At 37.9% G+C, this 18,047-nt stretch overlaps 1 protein-coding gene across 3 annotated transcripts in view; it reads left to right on the forward strand.

The window, feature by feature from the left end:
- The first annotated feature begins 202 nt into the window (after positions 1-202).
- Positions 203-18,047, forward strand: part of btbd8 (BTB domain containing 8) — a 38,071-nt gene continuing 20,226 nt past the window's right edge. Inside the window, exons 1-6 of one of the 3 annotated variants that reach the window (XM_030131582.1) lie at positions 203-506; positions 1,056-1,174; positions 4,687-4,866; positions 13,957-14,081; positions 14,394-14,511; positions 15,866-15,955. In XM_030131582.1, coding sequence (XP_029987442.1) covers positions 1,071-1,174; positions 4,687-4,866; positions 13,957-14,081; positions 14,394-14,511; positions 15,866-15,955 — 617 coding nt within the window. In that variant the 5' untranslated portion in view covers positions 203-506; positions 1,056-1,070. The remainder of the gene's footprint in view (positions 507-1,055; positions 1,175-4,686; positions 4,867-13,956; positions 14,082-14,393; positions 14,512-15,865; positions 15,956-18,047) is intronic. The other 2 variants (XM_030131584.1, XM_030131583.1) reach the window with 2 other exon arrangements.

The raw sequence follows: 18,047 nt of genomic DNA on the forward strand, positions 1-18,047 counted from the left end.
AGTTTCACTATCACCATTGTTTTGTGGAACATGGTCTAAAACAATGATTATTGATGCCGAGAAAAATTAGTACGTATGATTTCGATCTTGAGCGTAGTTCGTGAAGGCATCATTTCAGCATTTGGGCGTCCGGACATACACTGCGCATGTGCAAAAGCTCCAGGCCATGACGACTTGTCCGCTCCCTGTGTTTACAGTCCGTGTCGTAGTGGGTGGCGAACAGCGTGCATCAGTGATGTCAACAACATCGGTCAGTGGGTCAGCCCGTTAGTAAAAAATATTTCTACTTCTTTACGTCTGTAACATTGGCAGACACATATAATCTGTAATTTGCTCCTTTCATCATCCATTTGGAGCCATGAGGTCCAGAAAGATAAGTAAAAGCAGGAGGTGTTAGCTAGCGTTAGCATGCTAGCAACGACAAGAAAATGAGAGAGATTGAAATATTTCTTCAACTGTATAGACGGAGCCCACTGGAGCAGGTTCAATTACATATGTTAACGTAGGTATGTATCTGACATTTCATTTTATTTTGCAGGAGATTTGCCGAAGAATGAATGAAACTTATTTCCGAGACACTGCTAAACCTGGAGATGTTATCTTAAGTGCGAAGCTAAAGGAAGCAAGCTTTGCCCTTTTGTTGAATGAGCTGAATATATTGCTGTCGTTTTAATGTGTAGGTTACATTTTTTCTACCCATATAGCAGTGAGTTTATCGTAATTTTGTGTCTATTTCATTGTCGCGGACATATCAATTTGTCATTGGTTCTGTCGTGTTGGTGAAACAGCGCCTCTCTGCAGTGCTAGGGCGGATAAACATGAATGAATGTGTGTGGCGAAAGAGGATATTACACCGCATACAGTAGAGGCAATCAGGTGAAGCTTGCATCATAATCAGAAATAGTACAGTATCCCAGCAGGGGTATTTGTCACACTTTTACAGAACTGGTCTCATTTAACCTCTTGAAAAGTGTTTTCATTCCATGCCATGGTTTTTTTCTTGAATTGCTCTCCTCTTTCCTGAGACATTAACTCCTATCTCATCTTTGTCTTAGAGAACAAGATAAACTATGATTACCACGGAGATCGCGAGAGACTTCCAGGCCAAAGAGCGCAAGTACAAGGAGCAGCTGAAAAGATGTCTATCATCTGCTTTGTCTGCAGATCTTAACAGGTAAGGCCCATGACAGGATGTGGTCTGCTGAGATTAGGGTTAGATGCTGATCGCTATCAAATGTCCATAACAAAAGCCAATGCAATCCAAGGTTTCTTGTCTCAAGTCTGATCAGAATAGCTTTGAGATGAGACTAGTCAGCTGATTTGTTATCTCTGCTCATGCTGCTTCTATCTTCTATAAAGAACCATGGCTGTAAATGAATAGAGTTATTCTTGTTATTATGAAACGAGGCACTGTTTTTTTAACCTGTCATTTAGCTGCTGGTTTTACAATTGTTGACATTTTATGTTTTTAGTTTTAGTTTCATTACATTTACTTTACTTGAATATTCTTGTTTTTATCTGGACTGGGGTAAGGCTTTCAGTGAGACTGGTTTTACAAGATTAAACAGTTGTGTAAGTTATGAAGTGAAGTGGTTCCCTACATGTGTAGAGTTCCACCTCAACAGTTGCAACTACTTCATCCTATGACCTTCATAGTCCCACATAATAAATGTTTAGATATTTCCTTAGATATGACTCCACTGCTCTGCACTCAACACAGAAGCTTGGAAAAGTGTCTTCTTTGTTCCATAGCTGTGTGAAACAGCATCAGGCTATCTGTATTTATATTTAGTCATTTGATTTGGACTGAAAGGAGAGACAAATAAAAGAAACGTGTGTATTAATAAAGTCTGGCATCTAAGGATTTAAGTTACTGCTTTAAATGTTGAGGCACCAAAAACATTGTAAAGACAGAACAGGACTTTGTTCCTCTTAAATGTGTGTAAATATGCCACAAATATGTACAGTCTATTGAGAGAAAGACAAAAACACACAATATTATAATTAAGCACAGTTCACATAAGCATTTTAAAAAAAACATTTAACTGTGTACAGTTTGTCATTTGTTTACATGCACCATGTTTCTGATGACTTTTCCTCATTAAGCATTTCACTGTGGTTCAAATATATTGTTAGAATTTCTTTGCCAGGGGATATAACTGTCTTCCGGGCTGTTCAACCTCCACAGCTCTTTTAGGTGACCTTTCTCCAATTATCATCCCCAAACACGTCCAGACCTTCATTCTGATACCATTAACCATAGCCAAGATAGTAGGATAAAACTATTAATACATCACAGGCATAACCTATTAACAGATCACACAAACCTAGAAAAACCACTGCCATCACAAGAGACAATGTCATCTCCTTACATAAAACCTGGACTCCTTTCCTGTAGTCCATCCAGAGCTGATTCCTTCTAACATCACCACCAAAATGAAATGTCCTGTTTTATTTCCTTTATTTAGCTCATCGGCCAATAGGCCATGTGCAATTGTGAAGGTGCTGTGTCCGGTGTTGTCTTCGTTAGCAATTTCTTCAAACAAATTCTCTGATGAAACTCCTGGCCAGATTCAATTCAAATTGTATATGTAGCTTCCATATTACAATGTCTAGAAAATTTGCCTTTACTTATAATGGAGCATATTTTGCTGGCTTAGAACACAGAAGTGGTCACAGATATCAATATAGTTTCTATTGAGGACTGATAGGAAGTCATATATGGACTTTCATTTAATTAGTTGAGTTCTCCTCCAGTGAATGTACCACCCACGTCATTTGGGAGATTGATCTCCTGCATCAAGACGACAGGACTCTAACATAGTGGCAGAACCTGACAACCTCACAAATCCAACTTGTTATTGATTCTTGATGGAACATACCCGTGAGCTACAGGGCCATTAGTCCGTTTTTTTAATTTGTTCTTGGTTATTTATCCCTTAATCTTGACCATATATGTTTATGTAAATATTTCTGTATTTGATGTCCTGTCCATATCACTGTGTTCCTCTTGCTTCACCAATAAATTGCAATAATTGGTTTGGACGATGGCAAACATCATTAGGCTCAGTGCACTCATCCATTTTATCCAGGTCAGAAGAAGTTTGGAAACTTACGACAAGTTGATGTAGTTTTCAAACTCCAGTTGGAAGGACAATATGACCTTTCGGAGTGGCATGTATGAAAGCAATAAGCAAAAACCTATCGTCTGCCACAGCAGACAGAAATAAATTACTGTATGCGGTCTCAAGAGGATAGAGTAAATTTACTGGACATTTTTATCTTAATAACTTCCTCCATCTGCTTCCAGCACAGCTCAGTTTAAGACAAACTTTTCAACCTTATGGACTTGAATTAATTGAACATATAAAGTAACAGTGTATCACAGTAGCCAAGGGTAAAGTTTCCCTTGAATAATGGGATCAATGCATCTTTAATATCAAACGTCACATCAATGATGACTTAAAACCCACAGGAATCTGGCTCACATGGTCTCAGAGCAGTTCAGCGAGTTCGAGTGGGCAGGAGCGTGAGTGGGTCTCGTCGTTGCACGAGTGCCTCATCAATTCACAGAGTCAGAGGTTTAGCGAACGGGACACAGCACCAGCATTTGGCCTTAAGCTGACTGATTCTGGGTCACCCAGATCAGTCACTGAGGCAGGAGCTAATGATTGGGAGGAAGAAACGGACTGCCCCAGGACTGAGCTTGTGTTACTCTGAAGTGGAAAAATAGGCCATCACATTCATCTTTGAATTTCACACTTCTCACTGCAGTTCAGAGGGTTTTTTTTTTTTTTTTTTTTTTATTATCTGTTTTGTATGGTGATTTTTTTCTGTTTAAGTTTCATTCAATATGAGCATTTTGCCAACTCGGTTCCTCCTAGAACTTGTTTTAGTTGGCACACAGAATTTCCCTGTGGTGGAACACAACAAAGTAGAACAAATCAGAAACATTTCCATTTTATGCAGCTAAAGTTTTCGGACACCCTTAAAATTTTACACAATGTCTAATATTATCATGAAATATTTTGCAGCAAATTCTTTTTTTGTCTTTCAATAGGTGTGGCTACATCAAACAGACACAAACAAATGCAAATTATTTGTAATATTTATTGTTAACAAGAAAAAATAACAAAACTAAATTCTTACAGTTTACATTACAGTTTCAACGTGTCATGCCCTGTATGTGTTTCATTATTTTGCTGAAACATCCAGTTTTGATCTCGGCGGAACAGAGCATGTGCAGAAGGGAACATGTGGGTTTGGAGAATGGAACAGTACTTGGCAGAATTCAATGACTAAAGGGTGATTCGTAATGCAATATATCACAAATTCATGGAGTGTCCAAAATGTTTTTCCATCACTGTGTATAATTTTACTTCACTACATTTATCTGACAGCTTTAGATACGTCTTCATTTTTCATCTCCTTCAGAAATAGGTTGATATTGAGTGTTTGAGAGTAACTGAAAGATGAAGTGTTCCTTTGTGGCTTAAAAAATATCCTTCTTAAACTTAATAAACTCATATACACCCTCTTGAATTAGCTTGAAGATGCACTGTTATGAAGGACAGTGACGCTACAAACATGATTTTATAGACCATGATGTATTATTATAGATTAAACTACTCAGCATCATATAAAGTAATTCAAATATACAGTATTAAAATGTTATTTTGTCATCAGGCTGCTGCAGGAGGAGCTGGAGGCTGATGTGTGTCTGTGTGCAGCCTCTGGATCACTGCAAGCACACAGAGCTGTACTTTTGGCCAGAGCCCCTCATCTCCTACAGGGACAGTCGCACAAAGACCCCACCACCGTCCATATACCCAGTTATGAACTCACTGGCCTGAAAGAATTCATCAGGTAGGCAGTAGTAACTAGTGATCTTTCTTCCCACATTTTTCCCTCCTTTTTATTCTAAGCTTTTTGAAATTTTTATTCCATCTCTGGAAATAAAAACCTAAGTGACAAGTTCCTTCTAGTTGAAACTTTCATGGAATTTAATTTTTTTTGAAGAAAATTCACCTTTTGGCAAAATCTGCTTTTGGGAATCGAAGTGGGTCAAGTTCATCTGTATCGTAATGCAAAAAATTGACCGTAAATCCACAGTATCTTCAGGGGGAACATGTTCCCAGACCTCCTGAAAGATTTAGCATCTTTGTTAAGGAGTGATTTTACTATCAAAAGTAGGAGGGCGCAACTTGCATAGAAACAAGTGTAAAAACTGAAACTGAAGAGGTAAAAATAATATTGCGGTGAGTAAAATTATTATTGTGGACACATAAAAAAGTGAGAGGGCGCACACAATTATAATGCTCGCTCACTTTTGTAAAATCACCTCTTGCTTTCTGATTTCCACACTCGCTTCTGCTCTCTTTGCTCTTTATTCTGTTTTCTGCTCAGTTTTATGTTCTCTTCACTCTTGATTCTTCACTGAGCTACACTTGCTTCCAATTTTACTGGGAATGACGTCACAGATTAAGACTCGACTGGACAATCAACGATCGCTACCTGGGACCTGGGTTCAACAGTGTGTCTGAGCCAAAATCTATATTTGGAGGATGAGAACTATGTGGAGCCGTGCCATCTGGAGAAAATGTGAGGCTTTTAGGCCGTCAACTAGCAAATATTGATGCTCATGTACAATGAATGTAACACAAAGACCTCCTTTAACTGATTATTATTTAAATTGGCTAACGTTACTATTTTAGTGAGGCATTAAGTGGTATGAGTCTAAATACTTAAAAGATTGGTAGCGTTAGCTAGCAACAATCAGCAGTCAAGTGACAGGTCATTGTACTGGTTGCTAAAAGTGTCTTCTTATAAAATGTAGATGGATGTAGATATTAAAGAGTCTGCTCTGCTGCCAGTATACTGTGTTTGTGATACTTTTACATTCACCATGTAAGATACTCAGAAGTGGAAAGTAACAAATTATATTTACTCATGTTACTGTAATTGTGTTGGTTTTTCTGTACTTGTACTTTTTAAAGTAATTTTAGGAATGTGTAATTTTACTTTTTGTTAAGTATGTTTTTGTAATTATTGGTACTAAACTACATTTTAAATCATATCTGTGACTGAGTTTTAGAAAAAATTTGGCCTGAATTAAAAAATAGTTCATAAACCACATACCGTACTTTCCGGGCTATAAGCCACACCTGAATATAAGGCGCACCTGACTATAAGCCGGATGTGTCCACCAAGTAACATGAGATATTTTCACAGAAAGATAATAAACAGAAAGGTTTTTTAAATATTTATTTCCATGCCTTCACTGCTTTTTTACATACAGTACAGCACCTGTAACATGGCAGTAAAATGGCAGTAACATGGCTGGTTAAAAAATCCAAAAAAGTCATTGATCACTGTCTTCATCTCCTTCTGCGCACTGAAACCACTGAAGTCGTCTTCTTCAGTGTAGGAGTTGAACAGCCTCAGAAAGGCTCCGTCACACACCTTCTCAGGCTGTCTTCTGTTGTCGCTCTCAATGGCTCTTACGTGCAGCAGCTCTGTTTCCTTCTTAGACAGGCACATCGATTGGTCTTAACTTAAAAGCTGCATCATATGCATTTCTTCGTGTGTTTTCCATGATGAGGGTTTGTGCATGACATGCAAAATGATTGTTAAAAGTTAAGCATAAAACTTCTCCTCTTCACATCACCTCTTCCACCTGGGTCATTCCATATGAAATCAACAGATTTTAAGAAAATTTCCCACCTGACCCTCTCAGATTTTTCTAAATTTTTACATACTTATAGAACATTATATACAAGGGGAAAATCCAAAATTTCAAGGCTTAATTGTGAATAGTTCCAAAGTTATGACCATTTGAAGTAGGTAGGGGGTACCCTAAAATTGTGACCAAAATGAAGACTTGAAATTTTCGGCTATTTTCAGGCTTTTATAACTTCTGAACAAGAGCTAGAGGTCTGAAATTTTCAGAATCATTTCACAGGAATCTATAGTCCTAAGCAATGTGAAAATATTCACTTAAAATTTATAATTGCATGTTACAGAGAATGACAAAGTTGAGATTTTATCCATCGCGAACTTCTAAAATGCTACATTTGGCCACTCATTACACAAAAACTAATCATCATATTCATTAGAAATTTTATGTGCTATATCTTGGCTACTTAGGGAATGGATCTGTGTAAAATGAAGGTCCTATGTTATGTTATGTATGATATATGAACAACTTAAAATCAAAAATATCTGTCTGGCCTTCGGGTTCAAAGGTCAATATCAGCATGTGGGATAGGTAGTATCACAAAATAAAAGACACCATGTGAAAGTACAGGAATTGCCCTAAATTTTGACACCAAGCACAACTTGCTTCTGTAAATCCCATATTTTAGCCAAAAACATCCATATTTAATTTGAACATTTAACATAGAAGGATTTATAGAAGCAAGTTGTGCTTTGTGTCAAAATTTAAAAGTAAAAGACACCATGTGAAAGTACAGGGATTGCCCTAAATTTTGACACCAGGCACAGCTTGCTTCTATAAATCCTTCTATGTTAAATGTTCAAATTAAATATGGACGTTTTCGCCCCCATAGTTTAGCCATTTATGGCTAAAATAGCTTTGGAACTATTTGCAATTAAGCCTTGAAATTTTGGATTTTTCCATCATATATAATGTACTAGAAGTATGTAAAAATTTAGAAAAATCTGAGAGGGTCAGGTGGGGACCACTTGATGAAATTTTATGGAATGACCCACCTGTCTGTCTCGCTTTTGCGCTTCCTGCTAGAGCGTCCCCTGGAGGCCGTTAGCCTGTAAAAATCTATACTCGAGCTGCATCGTTGTATAAGCCGCAGGGTTCAAAACGAGAAAAAAGTTGTGGCTTATATGGAAAGTAAGGTATTTTACAGACTGTACACAAAAGTGAACAAAATAAGCAACAAAATAGACAAAGATAAACAAAATAAGAAATAAAAAAGACAAAATTTAGCAAAATAAGGAAAAAAGTAGACAAACATAAACAAAATACAGAATAAAATAGACAAATAATGAACACATTGAACTGAAGTGACAGCCTCACCCTCTTAAAAAGTATGTCAGTAAGTTTTAAACAAGGTACTTTTTACTTTTCTTTGAGTACTTATTTAGACCAGTACTTTTACTTGTACCTACCTAAAATTTCACCAAAGTAGTAGTACTTTTACTTGAGTAGCATATTTCTGTACTCTTTCCACCTAGGCGGTTACTATAAATAATTGAAAGAAATGTCAAATGGGCTCAATCAAATCCACTAAATGTCTTTCAAAAATCTTTACAGCAAATAAGGGTTTGGTGCAGATCAGTGAGATGGCAACACTGACTTTGTTTTCATTTGTCCCAGGGCATGATGAGGGAAGTAGTGGCAACTGCACATGTGTGTTTTATAGGAAGACACTTTTAGCAGCCAGTACAATGACCTGTCACTTGACTGCTGATTGATGCTAGCTAACGCTACCAGTCTTTTAAGTATTTAGACACATACTACTGAATGTCTCACTAAAATAGTAACGTTAGCCAATTTAAATAATAATCAGTTAAAGGAGGTCTTTGTGTCACATTCATTGTACATGAGCATCAATATTTGCTAGTTGACGGACTAAAAGCCTCACATTTTCTCCAGATGCCACAGCTTCACATAGTGCTCATCCTCCAAATATAGATTTTGGCTCAGACACACTGTTGAACCCAGGTCCCAGGTAGCGATCATTGATCGTCTAGTCGAGTCTCAATTCATGACGTCATTCCCAGTAAAATTGGAAAGTGTAGCTTAGTGAAGAATCGAGAGTGAGGAGAACATAAAACTGAGCAGAAAACAGAATCGAGAGCAGAAGCGAGTGTGGAAATCAGAAAGTGCAAGGTGATTTTACAAAAGTGAGCGAGCATTATAATTGCGTGTGCCCTCTCATTTTTTTATGTGTCCACAATAATTATTTTACTCTCCACAATATTATTTTTACCTCTTCAGTTTCAGTTTTTTTACGCTCGTTTCTTTGTAAGTTGCGCCCTCGTACTTTTGATAGTGAAATTACTCCATACTTTGTCACCATTTTCATCTCTGCTGAGTTTGAATCCTTGAATTTTGTCTTTGATGAAATTTACAAGGCAAGAGACTTGTGGCCGACCAGTGGTAGGTTTGTAAAGGCCAATATATTAATGATAGTTTGGATTAGGAAAAGCTCCAAAAAGATGATCCTTAAAGACTGAGATGTATTTTTGTGGTGACTTCCAAACAAAGTCTTCTGTATATTTCACCTTTCATGAGTGATCTATCAGTATTAATTATTATATTATCTCTGCATTGTACTGTAGTGTGTTTTTTCAGTAGAAAATATGTATTTTCTGTTTAATTTACTCATCGTGTAGATGTTCATAAAAGTTCAGAGCAAATTCAGAGGTTATGTCCAAGCACAGAAGAAAAAGTAGCTTTTTCAGAAAAATATATCATTAACTGAACATAATGAGTGTCTACAACCACTGTCATTTGTCAAACTGCATGGGTTTTATTGGTGAATGAGTGTCATAGAAGATGATGACGGTGTTTCCATGTTCACTATGGAGCCTCTGAATGTCCAAATGGGTCATATTTGATAACGACGAAAAGCTGAGAAACAGAATTTTAGCTAAATATATTTAATTGTATTGATCTGAATAGTGTTTCAGAAGTTATTAAACATTTTTGACCAGTAGATGATTTTGGTTGACAGCGGCTGTTTAGGTTTTTGAGGGTTAAAGGGCTGATATCATCTCACCCCACCTCCAAAAAGTGTAGACACTGAAAACACATGTAGATCCAAAACTGACTGGTGGGAGTAATAACGTACTAAATAAATCTGAATTTGTGAATATCAAACTTAAAGCAATACATCAATAAATGAGGGACTGAACTAAAAAATTTAGGTGGGGGCATTTCTGTATTTTTGTCTTTGCATAATTTTGCCTCAATACCAGTGTTTTCCAATAAGAAACCTAATATTAACTATTTGCCCAAAGTTCAGCTGATACTGACCGGTACCAGCTGTTAAAATGTCCTCTCAGTATTTCCTCTGTACAAGAGACCAGACCGGTCATATTTAGATCAGGATACTGAAGATAAAAACAAAAAATAGAGTCAAGGTTTTCTGTTGTTTTGTAGAGGATTAGGTTCTGGAATGTCTTTTTGTTATTGTTTGACTAAGAACATTACGTTTCGCCTGATTTTGGATCTGTGTGATTACAATCCTTATTAGTTTCTTTGTTTTTTCAGCATTTTAAGTGTTTGTGGTCTGATTATGACAATCTGAGAATAAAAAAGTGACCATTTAGTTTTCATATAAGAATAAACCTTTGTTCATGCACTTGTGAAAGGTCATGGAGATTATTTAGTTCTTGCATAATGATGGCTAATGTAAACCCTGCTGGTGTGGTGTCTAGTGTGCAGTTTCAGTGTCTCTCTGGCAGAGGGCACCAGTCACACCATCTTTAACCTGCAAGATTTGTATGTTTGGTGTCAAAGAGCAGCAGCATCTCTGCAGCTGTTAAATAATATGTTGCACATCTTGTTTTAAGTGTTAATTTCCAAAGTGTTCATTATCTTCTGCTGTAGTTTTCACAGTAGCTCTCGTCCACTTGTAGTTGTCAACTGGTCCTGGTTTATGAAGGCTTTACAATGTGGTGTCTCTGATCCACTGACTCTTGTGTGTTGTTAGCAGATAATAAGTCCAAAGAGTCGTCCTTGTTTGATAACAATGGAGACAACAGTTGGTGTAAATTCTGACTCAGTTGTCTATGTGACAAGTTTTTAAAGCTCGAGTTGAAAATGCAGAGAATGATTAGAGATGATTATTTACTGTGGTGGCAACACTGTTAGAAGGGACTGTTTATAGGGTTATATTGTTATCCTTTTGTTTACTCAAAAGTAATAAGCTTTTGCATAAAAATGAAATCTTATTAAAGTCTGTTGTTCAGTCTGTTGTCAAGAAAAAGTGCAACCCAGGTGCAGCTAATATAAGATCTGCAGTGCGCTGTTCTTAATAAGGTGCTGAAACATTGTGACAGTTCTCCAGCTGATTAAAGATGCTAGATGCTGCGCCTTATTAAACAGCTTTTCCTGTAACTGTGTGCTTTAGATCTCATTACTCAAGATCCTGCTTCAGTTGTCATGTCTGCTTTGGCTAATTTTGCACAGGTTACTTCATCCTTATGCTCAATTTAAAAAACACAAATATATCCCACTGCTGCTGCAAGAAGTGAGATCTGAAGCAGAGGGGTGGTAATACTAGGTCGTCTTCTTGTCAGATCTTTTTAGCACTTGCCAGACATTTCTGTGGTGACCAAAAAGTTGATTTAAGAGGATGAACTGTCATTTAAAAATTAAAGAATTTGCTAAGGAGGGTTGGGTTCAACGACACTACAGGCTTCGATGCTAAGTTTGGATTTATTATTAATATCTAATGATTTGGCTGTATATATTTCTAAGTTGGGCCAACATTGGACAGTGTGAAGTGGTTCCAGTCCTGTACAGACCCACATATGAAAATAAACATGACGTTAACTGTGTCAGTGTTTAGGTTCAGTGATACACTTGTGTATAAATTATAAAGATGAGAAGGAAGTAAACCAAATGTTAGTCATGTCCATTTCTTTTTAAACACAGTGGTTCTTATACTATACATCCTGACCAAACACCTATGGCAGCTGTTTTCCATGTTTGTATTGACAAAGTGACTCCTGCCAGCATAGAAATACAACCGTTATGGGTCTAGACTGACATGAATTCACATGAATCCTCATATAAAGGGTCAGACTGAGAAACATCAGACCAGCATTGGATTTAGAACCACATACTGAAGTCGCCCAAATCTGAATTGAAAAAGTCAGATTCCATGTGATTTGTGCTGTTGATGCTGTCAGCTAAAAAACAGATCTGACTCCAGTATGAGCACAAAGATTTGGGCCACTTTTGCCAAAGTAATGAATATTGCCTCCTAAAGCTGGATTTCATTGAATGTTTGTCCTAAATCTGCCAAAATGATGTATATGGAATTCAGAATTTGGTTTACCCCAGTATCAGAATTAGCATCAGGTTTTTCTGTTCCTTTTCTGCAAAAACTACAAAATGTAGCTTATGTTGGCAAACATCAAACAAACTTTTACAAGCATTTACAGTCACAGCAAGTTTGCTTAAACAAAATCTCTATCAAATGTAAAGTTCTGAGTAGTAACTGTATCTGAGTTTTCTTTAGGTTTTCAGAAGTTTTAGAAACTGTCTGGGTTCCAACATTTTACCTTATATATACCTATTTAAATTTTTTTTTAATGTCATTTTGGACCATAAGTATGGCCATATGTGTGTACCAAAATTTGAAAGCTAGAGCAAATAAAAAGTACACACATCCAGACATTTAAAAGCAAAACTTATCCAAGTGCACTGGGCCCGAACAATGATTTTGCGTTATGCTGTGCCAGAAAATTATTTGGCTGCTGCATTTTAGACTTGTTCTGAGAACAACCATGATGCATCATGGTCTAAAACTAAATAGCTTTTTATACCCTGCCCACCCCAGAGGGCAGATATACCAGGAATTCTGGCTGTCCGAGATTTTTGTCCATTCCATTTCTCAGACACTATTCACCCAGTTCTTTTCAAATTTCACAGACATGTTCTTTTATCTTTTTTTCACAAATTCTTGAAAATTTCACACATGTTCTTTACATGTGCCATTCTCTCAATTTTTTGCAATTTTTTTGCAAATTTTTTTTTTACAAAGTTTTGAAAAGTTTTTAAAAAGATTGAATATTAAGACTCAAAATTAATCCCTGGGAAGGCAGGGTATCCGTGAGCAGGAAGGGCAAAGTGTTATGTAATCAGACAGGAGTATTAGTAGCCTCTGCATACTTTTTCACTTGTTGACTGTAGTTCTTCTTCTGCTGACATATTTTGTTCAGTGTCCAGAATTGTGTCCAGAGGTTTGATTCCCAGCCCTGCTTCAACACACTATATGACAAGATGGCATTTTATTTGGGATATTTAGATGTTGGGATGGTATGAGAAATACACATAACAATAGTAAATTCAGTTTAATTCAGCTTCATTTGATTATAAACAAATATCCATTCATGCCATTCACGCCTGCAGCATCAGGAGCAAAGATGGGCGGATGATCACTACTTTGCCTTCAAATAGTGAGAAAATCAATTAAAAGATTAAAAGTAATGTACCTCAAAGACAGATAAGAAGAAATATGGATATTTTGTGCTCTATGGTGTTGAACACATCTCAGTGTATTTCTGTGTTCAAGGATGCAAGCCCAAGGTAAACACCCTCCACTGCAGACATTAGTGCAGCATTAACCTATAAGTGACTGAACCACATTGACCAGGATTACTTTGGCAAACCCTTGTCAAATACGACAATATGTTTGCATCTACAAATGCCAGTTGACGCTACTGTGGAAGAAGTGTTATGTTAACAGAGTCTGGAAGTGTTGACAGCCTCTCAGTGCTCATAGGCATGGGACCATTGTGAAGCTGAAATGTGTATTTTGGTCCATGATTTTTTTTTTTTTTTCTTTTTCATTTTTACCTTGTTATTGGTACCCCATCCGAACATTTTTTTTGGAATGTGTTACAGATCTGAAATGCAGAAGTGGATGTACTGACAGACAAAAAATATTCAATACTTGCTGTCAAATGGTATGCAATGAAAAACAATGCAAAATGCAGTCAGAAACCCATCCTTTGTGTTTTTAGCTGCATTTTCCACTGTGTCGCAAGCTTTTTCTTATTTGGAGTTGTAACATTATGAAAAAAGAGTCTATGAGCAGAGAAACTCCTATGCAGCTCAGGTTGTGGTCGTCTACTTTGTCAGTGAAATCACAGTGCATTAAATATGTTTTTTTTAATTTAAATGGATGTAAATGGTACAGGCACAGTTTAAATTAACCTTTCAGAGTTTCTCCCCTACAGGCGAGTGTACACGGCTGAGCAGAGCATGCGCAGTGGTAAAATAATCCCAGACACGGAGGGTTCAGCACCCCAAAGCACAATGTCTGTTCCTGACCCTGCAGACCTTCATAACTCCACTGACTCAGGTGAACGGATCAACACGCTTTTTGGTCAACGGTTTATTCTAGGTTATGTGAACATTCATCTGCCCCCTGTCCTCATCCTCACATCGTGTTATCTCAGCCATAATCCACTTAAGAGCTAATCGCATTGGATCCCTGTCGCTGTTATTGCTAATTGTAGCGTGGTTATTATAGAAAATGGGAGATCAATTTGTTCTTCAGAAAAGCTGCGACCTTTTTCACATATACAAAACCACAAAAGGCTTATACACACCAAAACACACTCCATCAGTCTCTTCATCCTCTCCTTCCTCATTCATCTAAACCTCTGCCCAGGTGCTGTTGTTCTTGAGGCAGCATCAGGCCTCGGAGCTGACTTGCTGGATCTGTACCAGAGGGCCGAGCAGTGCGACATCACCATCCAAGTGTCAGAGCAGGTCTTCTCCTGCCACAGGTAGAGCTGTTTATGTTTAATCAGTACATCCAGAAAATAAAACACTACTGCACATATTCATTAACACACTACATCACCACTACATTTAACCCATGTGCAACACTCCAGCTGGAGGTCACGACTGAGATGCAGAAATCGGTGGTCAGTGCGTGATGCAGAGGCAGTAGTAGCTGCTGGTAACCATGGAGACAGGTTTCTCCCAGCTTACGCTCAGGGGAGCAGGCAGCTAGCGAAAGCTCGACAGAGACAAGATGCAGGGCTATTTTTTAGTTGTTCTGCAGCAGTGATCTGTATGACAGTCCTGTGTTACAGTAGCTGCTGCAGTTGTCACCCTGAGGCTCCTGGCCTCTAATGTATCAGTTTAATGTAATATTGCCCTCCGGCTTTTTCTCTAATATGTTACTTTTTATATTAAACCTGTGTCTAAACGGCAAAAGTCCTTGAGAGCAGGACCTGTATTATAAGAATTTCCTGGTAAAAAAAAACAACATAAAATACCATATGTATCCACCAAATATTTGTCACAAATCAATATGTTTTTTAATCTATGTGATTTCTATATAATCTATATGATTATGCAGATGAATCAGGTAAAACATACACTGGCAGATGTCATTTAGCATCAGTTTAAAAGCATCTGAAGCAGCTTCCTAGTGTTAAGGTTATTTTTCATTTCAAGCAAAGCAAAGAGACTTAAACACCATTTTTCTTGGGTCAATTTGGGCCTTGGGGACACATGGTATGAAAAAGTCATGGGACTCACGACAGCAACTCAGCACTCTTTTTAGATTTTTTGATAAGAATGAAGCAAACCAAAAATAGAGTTATAAATAAGAACTTGCTGATGTTTAATTTCTAATGAACTTCAGTGCTCCATGGTAGGCTCATGCATGAATATGACATGTCGTAGTCCAAGGCACTGGTGGTCACATTTCTAATTTTGGCTTTGAAGGAAAAACAACTTGGTACTGTATAACACAGGCCTGGCCATGTTCATATATTTTAAAATTGAAATGCTACATACTGTGGATTTAATTGATAGTTTTAATTGTTTTATGCCCGATCGTAAGACATTATGATGTAAAAAGAATTGTTCCAGACTACTCCTTTAATGTAGTAAATAGCCTCAACACCTCCATGGCAGTATATTTTCATATCAGTGACAGTACAATCTTGAGAGGTTGGGAGACACATAAACAGTCTCCAGAGACTATAGTACACACACTATAAATTTTGTCCTCCTCCTTGTCACTTCAAAGCCACTTAAGTACACACAGGGCTGCCAGATGACATGTGAAATATTAAAATGGTGGGTGGATCTGACATGCAACTGCCTGCTTTATTGGGTTTCTAGGGCAATCCTGTGTGCACGCTCTCAGTACTTCCGAGCCATGCTGAGTGGAAGCTGGATGGAGAGCTCCAGACAGTGCATCACTCTGCAAGGGTAAGACTGATACATCAGCATCCTCTATTTCACAGGGTGCAAGGATCAATAATACACCTCCATTCCTGCTCTAACAATCCTGCATTTCATTCCCCGAACAATACAGCAGAATCTCTGCATGTTCCACATTAATTATTCATGCCCTAAAACAGAAGTGACTCTGTACAGTCTGGGATTTCACTCACAATGGCGTGTTTTCACTCCACATACCCGTACACACACAGGCACCCACTGGCCGTGGAATCTCAGCACGTACAGTAAATGTCTTCTCATCCATTGCCTGCTGAAGTGCTCCCACCCACCCACCCCCTACACCCACACTACCACCCGCAGTCTCCTTTCAGAGCGGTAAGAGGCAAATGAAGCCTTTTTTTCCTAAGGGGAAAGATGTGTCACTTGCTTCAGTGTTACTGATCTAAGGGTAACGGGGGAAGACGCAGTTGTCAGGATGGAGAACAACTGCGCTGACGTTCAGGGGAAATCTGTGAAGCAGCCCCCCGGCAGCAGTCACATGGACCCCATGCTACGTGATATATGTAAAAATACATCTATAGCCAGAATTTGAGCTAATTCAGGGTTTAAGGATAGAGAATTATGTGTTAGGAGGTGTAGAAATATACTGGAGAGAGACAAATGAAAACTCTGGAGACACTAGAAGAATTACACAGGAGATGCGTATCAATAATACAAGCTTGGATAGCGTAATTGCCTGGTACAGGACATTGACAGATACAATTCAGAGTTTACCTCTCTGTCCTCTAGTGTGTACACACCACTAGCAGAATAATCTGACATTAGGTCTAAATTGGGAGATAGAACTAATCTTTAACAATTGTTCTTACGCAGCTTTTTCTCTGACATTATCAGCTCAGCTCACTTCCACTCGGCACAGCCTTTTCAGCGTTTCCACTGAGTGAGAGCAGTTATTTCTAGTCTCATCTTTACCGAGGTTCCAGATGGACCACAACCCTACTAAATGTGACATAAAACCATGCGGATCCAGAATCATCACTAAGGTTACATTCAGACAGCAGGTCTTAATGCACAATTTGGAGTTTTTGGTGAAATCTGATTTTTTTTGTGTGTGTGCTCGTTCATATTACACATTAAATGTGACTTTTATCAATTTTGAGTATGAACTGAATGCGACCCTGAAGTGGCTGGCATGCGTAAAAGAGGCCCTGAAGTAATACTTGACCACACAGCATGCACTGTCGCATTTCAGTGACGTAAAGGCTGGATAAATGTGACCTGGCTGTTCAGACTGAAGTCGCATAGCAAAATATTAGATACATATTAGATTTAGGACCACACATGAAAGTGACCTGGGTCGGATTTTTAAAAAATCGGGATTTGTGCTGTTCAAACTGTCTTTAACAGTTTGGATACAGGTCACATATGGGCAAGAAAATCAGATTTGGGGCACATTTGCCTGGTGTCTGAACGTAGCCAATGTCACTACACGTGTCATCAGATCCTGAATTTAGAGCAAAATTTTCAAGTGCGCTCAGTCTCATTAAAATCAACCACAGATTTGAAGTAAACAACTATTTTTTCACCTCAGTTAATTTTAATAAAACATTTTATTATGGAAATTATAGCTAATTTCATTCTCCTATTGATTTGCTTGTAGCTTCACACTAAAGACGGTCCTACAGTAGTTTACACTGCATTGCTATGACAACCAGCCATACTGAAGAAGTTATGTACCTGCCTTGGAAATGCAATGTATACTGTCAGTGGAAAAATGCCGTAATGTTAAATCTGGGTTACAGCAGCCTAAGCCTAAACTATCACTGTGTTTTTGCTACATCTGACACATTAGACACTAGTCATCCATCACAACCTGAAAATGAGTGAGGAACAGGAGCAAACCTGGCGACTAAAGTTTTAATTACAATACGAAAAGCAGCATCTGTTGTATGGAATTATATCTGATACAGAAAGGATGTTGTTTGAGGAAAAACAAGTACTTTGTTGGCAATGCATTCATCAGAAGTAAACCAGTGTATTAAACAATTTCCCATGCTGATTTCAGAAAAGTAGTCCCTGTGGTCACCAGCTGTGGTGTTCGATGCATTGAACTTTCATG

Source organism: Sphaeramia orbicularis, chromosome 4, assembly GCF_902148855.1.
Source record: "Sphaeramia orbicularis chromosome 4, fSphaOr1.1, whole genome shotgun sequence".
NCBI lineage: Eukaryota > Metazoa > Chordata > Actinopteri > Kurtiformes > Apogonidae > Sphaeramia > Sphaeramia orbicularis.